Source organism: Engystomops pustulosus, chromosome 4, assembly GCF_040894005.1.
Source record: "Engystomops pustulosus chromosome 4, aEngPut4.maternal, whole genome shotgun sequence".
Classification (NCBI taxonomy): domain Eukaryota; kingdom Metazoa; phylum Chordata; class Amphibia; order Anura; family Leptodactylidae; genus Engystomops; species Engystomops pustulosus.
Genome location: NC_092414.1, coordinates 183,273,300 through 183,291,440, shown reverse-complemented (window position 1 = coordinate 183,291,440; position 18,141 = coordinate 183,273,300). Strand labels below are relative to the sequence as shown.

The following is an 18,141-nucleotide window of genomic DNA, read 5'->3' as shown; positions in this document are numbered from 1 at the left end:
CAGTAACTTATTAGTTTATCGATATAGGCTGCAGCCTATGGGCTCATGCACACAGCAGTATATCAGCTCTATACAAGCTATTATTACATTACAGACTTATTCTACACTAAATTATACTGAAGAAAACCGATTGTTCTTCCTTGCAAATGGGAAGAATTATTCCAAAAATAATAGCACAAATTAGCACAAAAAGATAGTAGCTCAAAATATTTATTTTATTGTAACAGAATAACAAATGCTGGTTAAAAAATGGCCCCACCGCAGGGGGGACACAAGGCAAAGTTGTATACCAGACAACAGATCAGGCTAGTATACAGTGTGGATGTGTAATAGGGCCTCAGTGGCCATTAACACATATATGTGATACTAATGGGGAGCATAGACGAATAGCAGAAGACAAATAACAATAGGGTAGGAAATAATAATCACAAGTGGGATAAAAGGCTTACCCATGTTGCACTGATCGCTGCCTGGAAGACAATGGCCCCGACGCGTGTTTCAGCTGGTTTGTCGACCCCCAGACGAAGGCTGCAAACCAGCCTAAACGTGTGTTAGGCCGTTGTCTTCCAGGCAGCGATCAGTGCAACATGGGTAAGCCTTTTATCCCACTTGTGATTATTATTTCCTACCCTATTATTTCCTACTAGGTAGAGCCCCTTCTAGAAAATGTTGTCCATTGTTTAAAATAGGTGACGTCATGTGACAGATCTAGCAATACTATCGTTGTTCTGCTCCCACGATGGAGAAGAACATTGGAAATGATCAACAAACATGTGAGAAGAGCCTTCAAAGGCATTTAACAATAGAATTATCTGTGGAATGATACAAGGTTTCCTATTCCACAATCTCAACACACCTGGGTTCTGCTGCTTTGCTGGTGTTTCTACTGGCTCCTGCTTGGGTTTATCTGGAGTGGTAAGTTTCTCCTTTTGAAGCCTTTTCTTCTCCGCAGCGGCCTTCTTTGCCTCTAGCTGCCTCTGCCTGCAAGATTTGGCCGGTTCAGAGAGCTTGCGGACTTCACGAGGGAATGAAGACAGCACCTGTATCCCCCCTTTCCTGATCTTTTCTTGTTGGCCTTCCTCACTTCCAAACTCATCAGTGGTGGAGACCTTGTAGAGTGGCAGCACATGGAGTTGCTCATCTTCGGCAATTTTACCAACCATCCTGTTGTCCTCCTTCGTCAGGGTGCAGACCTAGATGGAATAAGAAATTATTTTATCTTATGCTTTGCCAAACTGACTCATAAACCCCTTATGTCCGCACATGTTTTCCATTTTAATGTTCTGGCCATTTTTCAGGTTTTTAGCTATAACTTTTATATTTTTCAGTCACTATAGCTGTATGGGGTCTTGTTTTTGTGGGGAAAAAAATGTAGTTTTTAATAGTTGTTATTTCAAATAAAAAATATTCTGCTTATATTGTCGGACCTAAATAACATAATAACCTTTTTCTCTGGGTCAATACGCATAAAGCAATACCAAATTTATTGGTTTTTGTATTTAAATGACCTTACTTTGCATAGTAAAAACAATAAAAAACAAACACTTTTTACATCGTCACCTTCCAAGCAGCATAACTTATTTAAATATTTGTCAATGTGGCTGCGTGAGGACTCATTTTTTGCAAAAAGACCTGACGATTTTATTGGTACACATTTGGGGTTCCTAAAGTTTTTTGATCACAGTTTATATAATTTGTTGTGTGATTGATGATTATAAAAATGTTAATTTGAGCATGGTTTTTCCTTATTTAAAAAAAGTTATTTTGTTGTAAGGGATAAATACAATACTATATTTTTCTAGCTTGCATTGGTATGGGCGTGGATGTACAAAATTTACAAAATTTGAGTTTTTACTTTTTTACACATTCTTCTGTATGTGGTGCAAAGTTTTTTTTACACTTCATTTTTTTTTTAATTAAAACTTCATATTTTTTTTTTTTTACATTACATTGTCCCTTTTGATCACTTATACAAGGTACTGCACTACTTACAGCAGGGCCGGCGCCAGCACCCGGCAAACCCGGGCAAGTGCCGGGGCCCACAGCTGCTGGGAGGGCCCACTCGTGGCCAGATCTCATCCCCCCAGCAGCCGGGCCGTGCCGGGTGCTGGCACCGTAAAGCGGCGCTCCGTTTACCGCAAGACCCTGCCGTGCAGCAAACCCCCCGTCCGAAGCAGTAGTGCCGTGCTGGGTTCTAGCGCCGTAAAGTGGCGCTCCGTCTGCTGCAGGATGCTGCACGTGAGGCCGCCGACATGAGGAGGAGGACGGCGAAGGGGAAGCTCCGGACCTGACCAGAAGACTGAGGTGAGTGGTATTCTCTTTATTTTTAACGGTCACATTTACTAGTGCATGAGGGGTGAGGAGGCCGCTGTATATAATGAATGGGAGGGGGTGAGGAGGCCGCTTTATATAATGAATGGGAGGGAGTGAGGAGGCCGCTGTATATAATGGGTGGAAGAGGTAAGGGGCTCCCTCTGCCACCGCTTAGACACGGCAGTAAGGGGTTAAAAAAAATCTGAAACAACCCTCCAAGCATAATTTTTCAATAACACTGGTATCTTCATATGAGGAAGACACACATTACAGTATTGACCCCATAAGTTCTCAGGCCTGGGTCCGTCCACACCTTTTGCATCCAATTAAGTTATGCCTATGGTTGTACTAAAACTAAAACACAACAAGTTGTAGAAGTGGAAGCTTCTTTATTTATATATTATTAATTGATTTTTATTATTTAGTTGTTAATTGCCACATTTTTTTTCTGTAATTTTCAATACAGTATACATAACACTGTCCGTTTGCTGACAGAAAGCCACAATGTCCTGTTATGATAATAAAAAGGCTTTGGCCACCACTAGGGGGAGCATACTGTAAACTGGTTCATTATTTTATACAATGGGGCTTATTTACTAAGGGTCTGAGGAACGCACTTTCGTCAGATTTTGGAAATTTTTGTGATTTGCGCTGCTCTGACAGCTAGTTAGAAGGAGATTGTGTGGCACACGATTGTATTTTGCCGTAGCGGTGCCGGCTTTAATGCTACAGAAATCGGGGATGGGTCATTGGACGATAAATGGGTAAGAAGAATGTTATAACTTTATTTCATGTCCTTCTAAACGACTTGAAAAATCTGAGCTTGAACCCTACTAAAATATGTTAAGAAATTTATCTGCACAGAACCTGGGAGGAAAATAACTTTCAAAATAAAGTTTTTTTTCCATTCTGAAAAGGAAACTTACCACAGTGCAACCATTGTAGAGATTGTGCTGGTCTTTGTGTGCGTGGGCACAGAAATCCATACACGCCGTAACACCGGAGAATGGACGCCCCTCTTCCAACCCAAGCCTGCAATCTATTGCTACTTCCTCATTGTTAACCTAAGGAAGAAAGGAAGGCGACAATGATTTCTAAGTGAATCCCCAAAACATAAAGTTTCTAAATATACATATTAAAAATAATAAAACCAAATTATTAGGGCAAAATTGGTACCTCCAGAACTGTAACTATAAAATTAAAAATTCTGCCGATATGTTATCAACCTTTTACCCCATGATTCTTTTACAAGAATACATTTTCAAAAATGTCTTTAAAGGGGTTTTACAGAAACAGGGTTTCCAGGGAAAAGACAAACACATGCTGGGAAAAGAAGTCTGGGCTCCGGCTCCCACCACCAAAGTTTCCGGGACTAATGGGACCCTTTTCAGCCAATGAGTAGCCTTCTCAGACCAGAGGAGAACACAGGGAATTAAGTCCCTGGAAACTGAAGTGATGTATCACGGTCCTTGGTTGAAGAGGCAAACATAGGCCAAAAACTGGAAATACTGAAGTGACTCGGGAACTTCAACAGGGTAAGTATTTGCTCTTTTTTTCCCCTGCCCCCTGAGGCCGGCGCCACACGTAGCGCTTTGTCTGCGCTTGCAAACGCAGACAAAGTCGCGCCCACCGGGGCGGGCCTCGGCCCGATCGCATCGGCGTTTCTATGGAAACGCCTGCGATCGGGAACGAGCCGCCGGTGTTTCGCGTTAAATTAACACAAAACACCGGCGGCTTGTTCCCGATCGCAGGCATTTCCATAGAAACGCCGATGCGATCGGGCCGAGGCCCGCCCCGGTGGGCGCGACTTTGTCTGCGTTTGCAAGCGCAGACAAGGCGCTACGTGTGGTGCCGGCCTAAGGGTTCGACAGCTTCCTAGAAAACCCCTTTAAGTAATCACATAAATAAGTGAATGAGGATTTTCCTGTATAAATGTGCAGTGTTGGACACAGAGCAGCAGCAGATTCTTGAAGAGAGGAAAGCTTTATTACAAGGTCACTTAATAAGTCATTTTAATTTGGTTATAAACCTCTAAAATAGACGATTTACTGACAAGTACAAAAATATTAAAACATCTTTTATTCCTCAATGGAAAATTAACAAAATCTCAAGAGGTTACATTAAAGATATGACCTTATACGTAATGGGCCACATTTATTAAAGTGTTTGCACTGCTAAGAAAGTGCAAACTTATTCTTGCAAGAGTTTTGTGTCGCGGCTGCTCTGTGTCCAACAAGACAGAAATAATGTGCACCTAAAGGGACGTGTTATTACTGACGTGCACCTTCAGGGACGTGTTACTGCTCAGTAGGACCGTGCACCACATTTATTACTGATGTGCACCAAAATTCTGCAGCATAAACAGAAGTGATACCAAAAAATAATGGTGCACTCTGCCGGAGCAGTGCAGGGGGCACCAGATTCATGAAGACCGTGCGCATGTTTTGATGAATCTGCCGCACTTTGCACAATCCACAGGCAATATGCACATAGTACAGACTGCACTAGTTTAGATAAATGTGGCCCAATGAATGTGATTGGCATTCATTGGCACAATGGTCATCGAGGCACTAAATGTGTCAGTTTCCTAAGTGCTTTGGAGCAGCCCATTTATGGAGAAGCTTAGATAGATCATTCATGGAGGCCTATCGTTTCATTGGTGATTCACAGGTGGAAATACCTGATTTTGGTAAGCCTGTGGGGCAAGCATCTTGTAAACTGGAGCAACTTTAGTAGCCAGATCTTGAAAATTATCCTTTAAATAGTCCTCCTACAAAAAAACAAAAACAAAAAGACATCATGTAATATAAAATGTAGGATCAACCAATACATGTCTGAAATCCTGTTGTGGATCCATCATGTGACGGACACAAACAGGTACTTATGAAGCAAATCATCTATAATGCTGTCCATAATGTTTCCATTATTGATAGAAACTGCTCCCTAGAGGTACAAAAATATGGCTATACACATGGACTACCTACCTCTTTGGGATTATCACCCACAAGTCGAAATTTCCTTGGAGTTTTGCTTCGAGCATACTTGCAGCCATTAAAGTACATGCTCCATGAACACCCAAAAGAGAAAGAAGCACCGCAGGTGTTGGGATCCTTGCCTTGGCATGCACAAGTGCGACTGAAAAGACATCATAAAAGGGTTATCCGGTTAATATTTTCATATCCAAAGTCATGATGTCAATGCTGTGTTATGAGCATAAAAAATAAGCAATTTGAATTTTATGCTTCCTCTTCATGCTGTGTAGTTGGTAAGCCAAACCTCCGACTGTAGCTCCACCAAAATAGTCACTGACTCTAAAGTCCTGTTTTCTTGGTCGCTCAAGCAGTGTTGAGATATGTGGACATTCCTTCCCAATGCCTTATTCCTCTAATCTATAGCAAAGAAGCTTCACTGCTGAGCATTTACATAAAATCCAGCCACATTCGCCTGAAAAAGGGAATCAGGGGTGCACAAGCTGCACCAACAGACCACATGAAGCCCGTCAAACCATGAGTTGCAGTCCACACCCTCATGACAGTCAACGAGCACTTCCATAACTGATGTAGCATAACCGATGGAAGCAGGAGGCCGGGTAGCAGTGGGTGCAGCAGACAAGCTCTCGCTGCTCCCGGGCCCTCGCACGCGCTCCACTCTTTGCCCTGACTCCTGACACCGGTTGTATGCATTGAGGTCAGGACCCAGAGCAGAGCGGCCCCAGGAGCAGGAGAGGATCTAGAAATGGTAAGTACTTGTCAGCTGTACTGTCCTGGACACAGTTCTGCTCCAGGTCCTAATACTGCCGCATACAACCAGCGCGGCACACAGAGTGGCACATGGAGAAGAGAAGAAGCTGCAGTCTTGCGTAGGGAGGAGAAACAGAGCCAAGGATTTATTTCTTTGTTTGTCTGCTTTGGGGTCTCCAGGATTATTAGTTTTATGCTCTAGCGGTCTCTAGTATTGTCTTCTATGGGGTCTCCAGTATTATTAGTTTTATGTTCTGGGGTCTTTCGTTATGTCTTCTATAGGGTTTCCAGTATTATTTGTCTGCTCTGGGGGTCTCCAGTATTGTACGTCTGCTCTTGGCGTATTTGCCTTGGGGGTCTCCAGTATTTGTCTGCTCTGGGTGTCTCCAATATTAGTAGTTTTATGCTCTGGGGGTCTCCAGTACTATTATTATGTGCTCTGGGGTCTGCACTATTATTATCAGCTCTGAATGTAGTATTTGGTAGTGGAGGTGTTATTTCTGGCTCTACTGTGATATTTATAATTTCTGGGTTGGCATTTTGTGCTGTGCTGTAATTGTTGGTGCATATATGGTGCTGGTTATGGACAATGTGTTCCTTGGATAAATAAATGTTGCTCACTTCTAGCCTAAATAGCTTACATCAGGAATAGAACAGAAATGTAAAGGAAATTTTCTGCGCACTTGTCTGAGAAGCCGGGTTCTGTGTATGCGCAATAGCTCTGGCTTTAGAGCCGAGACCACACAGCTGGTGGACTGCGTTTTACGCGTGCGCAGAAACCAGCTTCTCAGACGAGTGCTGAAGATGTCAGGGTAGGTGGAACACAAGAGGCTACTGGGGCGTGAATTCAAATTACAAAAGTTATGGGCCACCAATGAATTAGCCCTAAAAAGGGCTATACAACTCTACATCAGAGTTAATAGGTAGATCCGTGGTGGTAGGTTTCCTGTAACATTGCTACTATATACACCTCAAACACTAGGTGGTGCCGTACAATGTAAGGGTCATTACCCTTCACTACGCAATGATCTTAATATACAATCAATAGATTACCATCTCCTGAAGAACTTACTCATCGTTCAAGCCACATCTTCTAGATGTTGGGTTTCCGAATTTGGTTATGGTTTCTGAGATAGTGTCATACAACTTATCACCCAAGGATCGAGGAATTCCCTCCCAAGCCATGATTAGTATGATGATGACAGCGTTCTCGCAGTGGTGGCCAGCTCGGTGGCGGACCAGACACAGCAGCTTCTCTTCCTCACTCTGCCGGCGGATGACCTAAAAGGCACAAAAAATACAGGAATGGTTCATTTTTAGATTTATTTGGTTAAGTAGCTAACCAATGGAATGGTTGGATAGATATTGTGGTAGAAGGGGTGTCTAATCTTGAAATGTTTTGCTCAAGAGGGGGGTCTATGAGTCAAATATGTAGCCACTCCCACACTTGCACATAAAATATTATTAATTTAAATGATCTTATCATAATGAAAAAATATATAGAAATTATTACAGGCACACTATATGCATATAATATACGGAAAGGAAGCGCATGTGCAACATCCAGAAGGGTAACGCACGACTAATATATGTGCGGAGTCTGCCCACCCCGAGCTATGTTCTATAAATATTTTTATAAACAGGCACGTCCTCAGTTCAACTCTATCCTACATAGGATTGTCTGCTTCCTGCAAATGAGAAACAGCATCCTCTATCAGAAAGCTGCGAGGATGAAGGTGGCGCTCAATGTCATGAGGTACTCAGGGGAGGAAGATCTCAGATATAGACATATAAATATATCTCAGACGCACAACAACTGCTGACTAGACTCTTTGCTTAGACATCAATACAAGTAGAGTAATCGCAAAGGGAAGTGGAAAGGTTTATCTACCTATATAAAACTATAGCTAAAAACCAAGAGGGGGTAGAGGGGGCATCAGCAAGCCTTGAGGACTACTTGTCTAAGGTGGCACTGCTATTTACCTACATCTTAGGGCCCAGACAAATCTCGGTCTCCGATATGATTCAGGGGTAGGGCCAGATGAACCACAAAGGATCCACACTACAATATGCTATCAATATCACTGAGGTCCCACTACATGCAAAACTACGACCTTTGCACGTTCTATGGCTTCCCCCCTTGGCGAAGGTGTGGAAAGTAGTCTTTAGGTAAAACAAGAATGTCAAGCTATGTCCATAGTCTAGCTATCGCTGGCCATAAAATTTACAGAATTGACTGAATCATTTTCGTACATACCATCGTTAGACACCTTTACGCATCTTGAAGATGGGGCAGATGAAATATCCAACTACCTGATCCTGATCCTCCCTGACCACTGCCCTGGGGCCCCCTTATACTAATTATGGTTGACTGATCCTATCGGTTGCTTCAGTCCATGTATTGGTTGCTTCAATCCATACATGAATATTGATCTTTAGTTTTCATTGATTCACTAGACCTAATTCCATTATTGGAAAAAACTCAATATCTGGTGCAAATTTTTTCAATACGAAATCATCTGCATGCCTTATTGTAAAACTCCTCAATTATCCAAAGAACTGACTAGAACTTGTCCAAAATATATTAAAACTTGAAGTAAAGAATTTGGAGGTTTAGCACAAACATGAAGGTCTTTTTTCCCCCCAACACCTACCCATTTTGCTATGGGACAACCCCTGGAGCTCTTCCCTTCTTTTCCTGTATATATGACTTTTTCAATGCGGATGGCTTTCCCTTTCTCTCCATACCTGCAAAATAAGAAGGAATACATAAACAAATAATAATAATAATTATAACAAAACGTAATAATAATAGGAGGTCTTGTCCAATTTACTTGAGCAAACTAGGGTGGAAACCCATAAAAGCATTGGTAGAACAAGTACTTAGAAGTCAATAGTAATGACCTGTAGGTCACATTGGGTTACCTTTCCTCCATTAATTCTCTAATTGATGGTACAGTTGGTCCGGATCCAAGGTGAGTGTAATATGGTCCTTCGTCCTTCTCATTAATTTGTTCTGGAAAGAAACAGTAGGATGATCACAATGGAGTCCTCCAAGACTAGCAACATCGGTAGATGCACCACAAGTTTAATGCATTTGCACTAACACCAGAAAACATTAAACCATTACAAAAGCGGACCAATATTATCCACAGTGCCCACATATTCCTCTTCTGCCCCAGGTGCTAGCACCTCCACTTTGAGCCTGGCACAGAAGATGGTTTCCTTTGCTGCACCTCACTAATGCTGTCTTAACAGTACCCCAGTTCTCATGGCAGATAATGTATAGACAGAAAAGATGGTCAGCTTAGTGTAATAGCACAAACAGCGGTAATGGTGGCCTCACAATGGGTACTGGACCGAAACGATGGGCACTGTAGGCTATAAAACCAGGTCTTTTTGGTAGGTTTATGCCCACTTTTGGGTCCACTGCAGAGTAATCAATCACATAAATTCTGCAGCCCACCCAAACCATGTGTCCTTCCAGGATAAGAAAGTAGAATTGGAACCCCAGAAGAACCACATATCATTTGTGTTTGACATTGCAACTCATCTTCAGCTACAGTTATTCCATTCATAGGAGTAGCTAGAGGAAACGAAACACATAGAGATTCATGCATCACCTTAGTCTTAGACTACATGCACACAAACGTTTTCGGCCGAGTGGAGAAGGGCTGGGGTGCGGTACGGATTAAGACGGCCATGGACTGGAAAATGTGAGCCATTACAAATGTACTTACAAAATGTACTTGTGAAAGGAGGGCGGACCTTTCCGGCCACTTTTAGTTCTGCAGTTTAAGGTGCTTTGGTGGACCTTGGAATGACCCTTGAATGTATAATGGAGCACATTTACTTACCCTTCCCGTCGCAATCCCCGAGGTGCGTTGTCCTACGAGGATTCGGAGCTGTCGCGTTTCACTAAGATCGTGCTTCCAATTTCCTGCATGTGTCGTTTCCCACAGGTCCGCTGGAGTTCACCATCTTCTTCCCGGTGTATGTGAGTGCGTGTCTTGCGACACAATTTGAATTTTAAATTCCGTGGTTTGTCCGAATCAGTCAGGTTTTCCGACGGCCACACCCCCTGATTTGTGTCGCATGAAAGCCGGCGCTGATGCGGCAAAATCGGATCGCATGCACCAAAAATCCCTGTGCAATTCAGGGCAAATTGGAATATTCGGGGAACCCGATGGAAATGTGTAAATGTGCCCCAATGTGTTGAGAGCTTGAGGATTTCATGGCTAGAGTATTATGTCTAGAGGACAGTATCAAACTTGCCAATTGTTTCAGGAGGTCATGGGCCCTGGGTGGCTGCACAAAGCGCCTATATTATAATACACTACTAGGTGGGGGCACTACTCACCCCTCTCCTCTCCACTGGAAGCTAAGTCGCGCCACCTAAGCAGGAAGGAATGGGACCTTCTGTGCCATGGCCGCCCGTGGTGCAGTGAGAAATTTTGAGGCAATTTGTGCAGTCAGATCACAGCCACAAAAATGGTTGCAGTCTGTACGCTCGCAGTCTGTATGGGAGGTGGGTTATTTTGTATTGTATGTTTTCAGGTTACTTTTTAAGGTTTGGAAGGTAGGTACAATCTAACATGTTTTATAGAGAGATCCGCAGTAAGGGGGAAGCACAGGAGAAGTCCTGGAGATGGTTGTGAGCAGAGCGGATAGTAATAAGAGTAAAGCAGAAGGTCTTGTATACTATAGGTAATCATAAATATCAGGGGATAAACTACCTCTTTAAATGTACATTATAAGATCACTTCTGTCCTCTTAATACTTGAAATCCCATAAATTTTTAGCTACCGCCCCAATATGTTAGTTGTTCCCAAGGTCATGAGTGTTCCCATGCAAAATTGATTGGTTTCTGTGGAATCTGCTGAACTTTCTTAATGAGTTATTGATCCCGGGTTTACTGAGCATGCTGTCCTTGTAATAATCCTATAATTCTCTGTAGGCGCTGGATCTCTATGGAGCGCTGAGGTGCACATCCTAGATCATATTACTTTATGCTTTGATGGCTTAGCAAAGGTGGCGGTGGTGGCATAGCTGAGATGTCGGAGATTGCTTACATGATCTGATGTCCGTTTACTATGTCAATACCATTCACTATGATCTGTATGAATAATAATAATTATTTTATTTATATATTGCACACAGATTACGCAGCGCTGCACAGAGGTTGCCAAATCAGTCCTTGTCCCCAATGGGGCTCACACTCTAAACAACCTGGAGTGTGGGAGGAAACCAGAGGACCCGGAGGAAACCCACGCAAACACAGAGAAAACATATAAACTCTTTGCAGATGTTGACCCCAGGACTCTAGCACTGCAAGGCTAAAATGCTGAACTGATTTGGACTTCCTAAAAAGTACTACACATAGGAACTACAGGCAGTACCCGGATTACGTACAAGATTGCTTCTTTAGCTTTGTTCTTAAATTAAATTTATATGCAAGTCAGAACAGGTATATTTTATAATTGTAGCTCCAGTTGTCCCTGCGAAAATTGGATTTTCTAAATGCTGTACTTGGACCAAGGATCATCAATAAAGCTTCATTACAGACACCTTACTGCTGATCATTACAGCCTGTTACTAATATAAAGCATCCAGAGACTTCACCAGTAGTCACAGTGGGCAGAGACCTCCATCTAAAAGTCGGGTGTCCTTAACCCCTTAACGACTTGGCCTTTTTTAGTTTTTTCACTTCCATTTTTCACTCACCAACTTCAAAAATCTATAACTTTTTTATTTTTCCACATAAAGAGCTGTGTAATGGCTTATTTTCTGCGTAACAAATTGCACTTCATAGTGACGGTATTTAATATTCTATGGCGTGTACTGGGAAGAGGGAAAAAAATTCCAAATGCAGTGAAAATGGTGAAAAACCACATTTGTGACGTTTTCTTGTGGGCTTGGATTTTACAGCTTTCACTCTGCGTCCCAAATGACATGTCTACTTTATTCTTTGGGTCGGTACGATCATGTGGATACCAAATTTGTATAGGTTTTATAATGTTTTCATACATTTAAAAAAATTAAAACCTCCTGTACCAAATATTTTTTTTTTATTTTGCCATCTTCTGGGACCAATAACTTTTTCATACTTTGGTGTACGGAGCTGTGGATAGTGTCATTTTTTGCGAATTTTTATGGCGTTTTCATTACTATAATTTTTGGGACTGTGCGACCTTTTGATCACTTTTTATTAATTTTTTTATATTTTTCAAAATGGCAAAAAAATGCCATTTTCGACTTTGGCCGCTATTTTCCGTTACGGGGTTAAACATAGTGAAAAAACATTATCATATTTTGATATATCGGGCATTTTTGGACGCGGCGATACCTAATGTGTTTATGATTTTTACTGTTTATTTTTATATCAGTTCTAGGGAAAGGGGGGCGATTTGAATTTTTAGGTTTTTTTAAACTTTTTTTTATTTTTACTTTTACTATTTTTCAGACTCCCTAGGGTACTCTAACCCTAGGTAGTCTGATCGATCCTATCATATACTTCCATACTACAGTATGGCAGTATATGTGGATTTTACTCCCCATGCATTACAATGTGCAATTAGCACATTGTAATGCATGGGTTAAAACGAAGTAGCCTCGGGTATTCGGAACACCCGAGGTTACCATGGCGATGGATCGCCGCTCCCCGTGACATCATCGGGGAGCAGCGATCCACAACAAGATGGCGGCGCCCATGCGGCGCCATCTCTTTGAAGCCGCCGGCAGCATTGCCGGCGGCGATCGTGGTGAGAACACCCGCGATCGGTGCTAGCACCGATCGCGGGTGTTACCGGTGAGCCTTTGCTGCAATATGCCGGGACCCGGCGCGCGCCGTACTAGTACGGCGCGCGTCGGGAAGGGGTTAAGTCGGGGACTGCCCGGGTACACTTACTAAGAATAGTGCAGTGTGTACTATGTGCAGTTGCCTGTGTAGTGTGCAGGGGGCGCCACATTCAGGATTTCTGTCACCCGTTCTTCATGAATCTGGCTCCGACAGAGTGCACCAGCTTTTTTTTTTGCTGCGGCTTTATCATGGGGCGTGCGACAAAATTCTGTTGGACTTTGAATGTTAAATCTTGCATGCGGTCCGACTGAGCACAGGAACACCCCCTTCAGTGCAGAAATTTGTGTCGCATGAAGCATAGTGCAGCCGTGACACAAAACAAATGTGGTGCAGACACTTCTTTAACACCTGTGCAAGCAGTTTGCACCTAAATTAACATGCAAAGTCCGACAGAAAACTGCTGCACGGCCCTTAGTAAATGTGCCCCACTGAGGGAATTCATTCCCTCGAACTCAGTTATTCCACTTCAGGATTTTCCGCACCTCAATTCACTGAACTGAACTCAACGGGGGTCATTTACTAAGGGCCTGATTTGCGTTTTCCCGATATGTTACCCAAATATTTCCGATTTGCGCCGATTTCCCCTGAATTGCCCCAGGATTTTGCCGCACGCGATCGGATTGTGGCGCATCGGCGCAGGCATACACACGACAAATCGGGGGGCGTGGCCAAACGAAAACCCGGCGGATTCGGAAAAACTGCTGCATTTTAAAAAAAAAATGTGTCGCGAAAATTGCACTTACCTTCACTCAGCCCGGCTCGGTGTATTCCAGTGCGTTCCGATGCTCTTTAGCGCAGCAGCACCACCTGGTGGACGGCGGAGGAACTACCTTAATGAATCCTGGCCGGACCCGAATCCAGCGCAGAGAACGAGCCGCTGGATCGCGAATGGACCGGGTAAGTAAATCTGCCCCAACATGTCTGTTCAGTTCACCGATTCAAGGTTTGGTCCAGGAAATTCCACAAGCCTACAAAGTGAGCTACATGGAGCCACATGCTTGAATCACGTACTTATAGGAACGTCCGGCCCAAACGCTCACAGACCGGAACTGAACTCTGCATTTCAGTTCAGTTCCGGTATGTGAGCGTTTGGGCTGGACGTTCTGGTAAGCACGAGATGCAAGTCTGATGCAAGTTAGTCGCGTAAGACGGGCTCATGGGTTTTAAGCCTAAAGCTGATGCAGTTATTGATGTCCAAACCAAGAGTGGAGTGAAAAAAAAGAGGAGCCGCTTTTCTAAATGATACTTTCTCAGCTATTATGATCTACACCTGCTTTTGGCTTCAAAAACTTCCTCAAAAAACCTGAATGTGTGAACACTGTATGAGAGTTACTGGGAATCCTGGAACACAAACCTGATGTAAAAAGAAAAAGACCTAGGTTTTGTTTTATTCATATTAGGATCTGCTCCCACAAAGCAGATATTCTGCAGATTCCTTGCACTCCCCAGTACAAATGAGAAGACCCGTTGTTTGAGTTCTGGTTTGGACTCCAGACCCAGACATATTGCTAGATTGGCGGCCAAATAGCCACTCCGGCAAATTGACATCCCCAGCAACTTGTCATGACAATGATTGTGGGTGTCAATGTGTCCGATTGGCTGTTTGGCCGCCAATCCAGCAATATGTCCGGGTCAGCTGACCGAATCTAATCACTAAACCCGAAAATCAGGTCCACTCAACTCTCTGGGCAAGGAATGTTTCCACGTATGATCCAAAGAGGGAAAAAACTTATCTTCTTTATTCCGCTCTTTGTAAATAGGTCCCACATTGGGACTACAAGCTCTGCACTGTTGTGTTTTCTGTATAATTAAGAAAATATTGTGTGCATTTCTAACAGAGCTCCTCCATGTGCCCAATGTATATACCTATGCATGTCATCAGACGTGGGATCATTCGAATGAGATATTAATAAATCTTATATATTTTATGTGGTAGGAATATTGTCTTCAAAGCCATCTTGTTGTTGTTGAGCTCATTTTATGCTACTGTGTATATCTGCACAACTAAATCACAAGACATGATTATGCATGGGCAAAAATAAACTTTATTTTACAAAAAGCATGTATGTGACATGAGGCGTAAGAGCTATATATAGTTCTCCGACCATCCCCCCACATCATAGCAGCTAAAAGGTATTTTGTGTTTTCCCTTGACAGGGCTAATAACAATGATAGACGGTACTGTAGAGGAGAAAGCGGCAATGCAGATATATTACGTATGGGCCCCCCTCGGCTGCTGGAAGAATGTCTCACATAGAGCAGATGTCTGTGCTGCAGCATTCCTGGGAAGAAATCTGGTCACGGATGGTTTTACACGCACGGTCACACCCTTCATACAGACGTTTATAGCAACATAGGCTCAAGTTCAAGGTTAAAATATATGGAGGGAGAATAGTAGAGGAGGCCAATCTCCAGTCACAGAGTTCCCTTGCTCCAGTCTCCAATAGTATTTTTTATAATTTTTTATTTTCTTTTGAACATATGACATGTCACCACTGAGGTCAGCCACGTAAGTGAGGAGGTCATGACTGGGGACAGTGATTGGGTGCGCCCAGTGACATCAGATAAATGCATAAATGATACAGGAGCCGGTGCAGTGCATTAGAAGTGGTAGGAAAATTGGTGGTGAAGGTGGGGGTGGGGGGGTGTTCCTTCTGAAATATTGTAAATACCATAACTGATACAAGGTAAAAGGCTTCAGAGCCTGAACCCCTGCTACATGAAGATATTCTGACATTTTAGGAGTCTAAAACCAAAGGGTCCGGTTCCCCATAACTTTAAAAGTTATAAATACAGGCAGTCCCCGGGTTACGTACAGGATTGGTTCTGTAGGTCTGTTCTTAAGTTAAATTTGTATGAAAGTTGGAACTGTATATTTTATAATTATAACCCCAGCCAAACTTTTTTTGGTCTCTGTGACAATTGGTTTTTAAAACTTTTGGATTGTCGTAAGAACTAGGATTAACACTAAAAAGTTGCATTGCAGACACCTGTGATACCTGTTATAGCTGATCATTGTAGCCTTGAACTAACATGCAGTAAATTACCAACATCCAGAGGTCCGTTTGTAACTACGGGTCGTCTGTAAGTCGGGTGTTCTTAAGTAGAACATTGCATCTACATATGCAATTTTATTGCATTCTAATTATATCAAAATATTGTTGAATATTTCTCTGCTTTATAGTCTGTCCTGCTGTATGTTCTTGTCACATGGTGTGCCCTGCTTTCTAGGTGTTACAGATGGCAGCTTGAAGGGAAAAAGAGATTGTGTGGAGAGGGCAGATCACATAGGCTACGTGTGGGGAGATAGCCACTCACTAAAGGGGTGTGCAGAGGATGAAGCAGTGATTGAATCCCAACCCAACTCAGACCAAGCAGAAACATGATACAGACTGCTCTGTAGTCGGTACTAACAGAAGGGGGAGGGGAAGAGCAGCAACAACAACATCCTCCTGTTTTCAACCTCTCTAGCTGCTCTATGTTCTGTCTTCCAGCCTCTTCCTGCTGATTTTTTACTATTTGTTACACTCCATTGCTTCACAGGTAATAACCAGAAGAAAGGCTTCCAGAGGTCTGGTTTCCACTGACCTTGTAGGCACTGAAGTTATATGACACACATCTTTATAGCTGCAAGGTAAGTCTTAATATCTGTAGTTTATCATCAAAATCCAGCATGACAAACTAGGGACACTTACTCATTGATCTAAGCCCCGTAACTGTAGGTTATCATATTTTGTTATCCATGCCCTCCTTCCGTCTAAAATCAACTTTTAAAATTATACTAAGGAGCCAGAGGGGCTCTGGGGTGTGGTGCTGTAACAACACAGACTGCTTCACTGTGCAGGAGCGGGTCTCACCATCACCCCTGCTCCCTCTGCACTACCCTACTCCCTCATCTTACAGTGATCTTGGCAGGAGTGAGCCTACAGTGGAATGGGGGGGGGGAGGGGGGTGTAATAATGCAACTGCACAGTGTAACAAACTTTTCATGTACAACAGGGAGAGCATCTGGTAACCGCCACATAGCTGCTCTGGCTCATTAGCATACTTCTAAAAGTTGATTTTAGAAGGAAAGAGGCCATGGATAACAAATACGTTGCCTGGATCTGTGAGTAATTGTCCCTGATTTATCATAATTGATTTTGGCGGTAGATTTCTTTTAAAATATTCCTGAAAAGAACTGAAGTGTCACCTGCATTGTAGGAACATTTCATCTTTACATTTAGAAACTAGTGAGGGGGATACATAAATAACGTAACGTGTGGGCATGTTTGATGACGTTTGCACCATATTACACTGGGGAAAAGTGATCATATTCTCCATTGTACTGAATATACTAATTTCTGTACTAATATGACGCATCATCACACATTTGAGTTTATTCTTTACGGGTTTCGTGGATTTGTCAAAATAAATCAACAGATGTCTAAAGTTATTCACAGAATGGAAACCTGTGCATGGTGCCTGACCAAGCAAAACATCAGTGCTCCTATAGATGGGCACGACTTAGGCCTCATGCACATGAATGGATGGGGGCCAGTGATGGCTATGTATCCAGTCACAGTGCGGTTAGCACACATGGTCTGAACGCACCGCTCAGCTTTTAATGGAAAGAGATGGGAAAGGAGTGCTAACCCTTTCTTTCTCCTGCACCCAGCTGTAGGCTACACCCAGGCCGTAGTTTGTGTGCCTGAGGCCTAACATCTATATTTGGCATGTGAAAATCAAAACCGTAAATAGGATTGCATTATTGATGGCTTATGCTTAGTATAAATGACCAATATCTGAGCAGCAAACCATGGCCCTGGGCTTTAAAACTGTGGGCACCTCATAATTTTTCATTCACTGCCCACCAGACCCAAGCTTCTTCTTGAAGGAGGGGAGGTGCCTTCTGTCCACTAAGTTATGCAGTTTAAGGACCGTCTAAAGGCACTCGAAGGGTTATTGTATACATGCATGTTGGGTGCTGAGGATTTATGGGCTTGAGGTTCATTCTCTAGGGCAGTATGAAAGTTGGTGGGTGATTTGGGTTGCCATAAGCCCCAGGCTACAGCCTGGAACAGGCATATAGTCCACTACGGTCAGTGGCGATCCAACATTCAGCTGCATAAAGCCACTGTACACCGGTGATCGTTGGTTTCCAGGCCTTTGCCATAATGTCTATTTGTCACATGACCAGTTGTCGTTCGGTTCTATTAAAAGATAAAAAGGCATAATCTACAATACCAA

The 18,141-nt window shown here is 43.0% G+C and overlaps 1 protein-coding gene across 5 annotated transcripts in view; it reads right to left on the bottom strand.

Annotated features, from left to right (window-relative positions):
- The window catches only part of TET3 (tet methylcytosine dioxygenase 3), a 68,693-nt gene that overhangs the window by 12,595 nt on the left and 37,957 nt on the right, over positions 1–18,141 (bottom strand). For all 5 annotated transcript variants that reach the window (XM_072148820.1, XM_072148822.1, XM_072148821.1 and 2 more), the window contains 7 exons: positions 8,979–9,069; positions 8,708–8,801; positions 7,126–7,334; positions 5,298–5,448; positions 4,994–5,083; positions 3,240–3,377; positions 857–1,193 (listed from right to left, as the gene is read on the bottom strand). In XM_072148820.1, the coding sequence (XP_072004921.1) occupies positions 857–1,193; positions 3,240–3,377; positions 4,994–5,083; positions 5,298–5,448; positions 7,126–7,334; positions 8,708–8,801; positions 8,979–9,069 (1,110 nt within the window). The remainder of the gene's footprint in view (positions 1–856; positions 1,194–3,239; positions 3,378–4,993; positions 5,084–5,297; positions 5,449–7,125; positions 7,335–8,707; positions 8,802–8,978; positions 9,070–18,141) is intronic.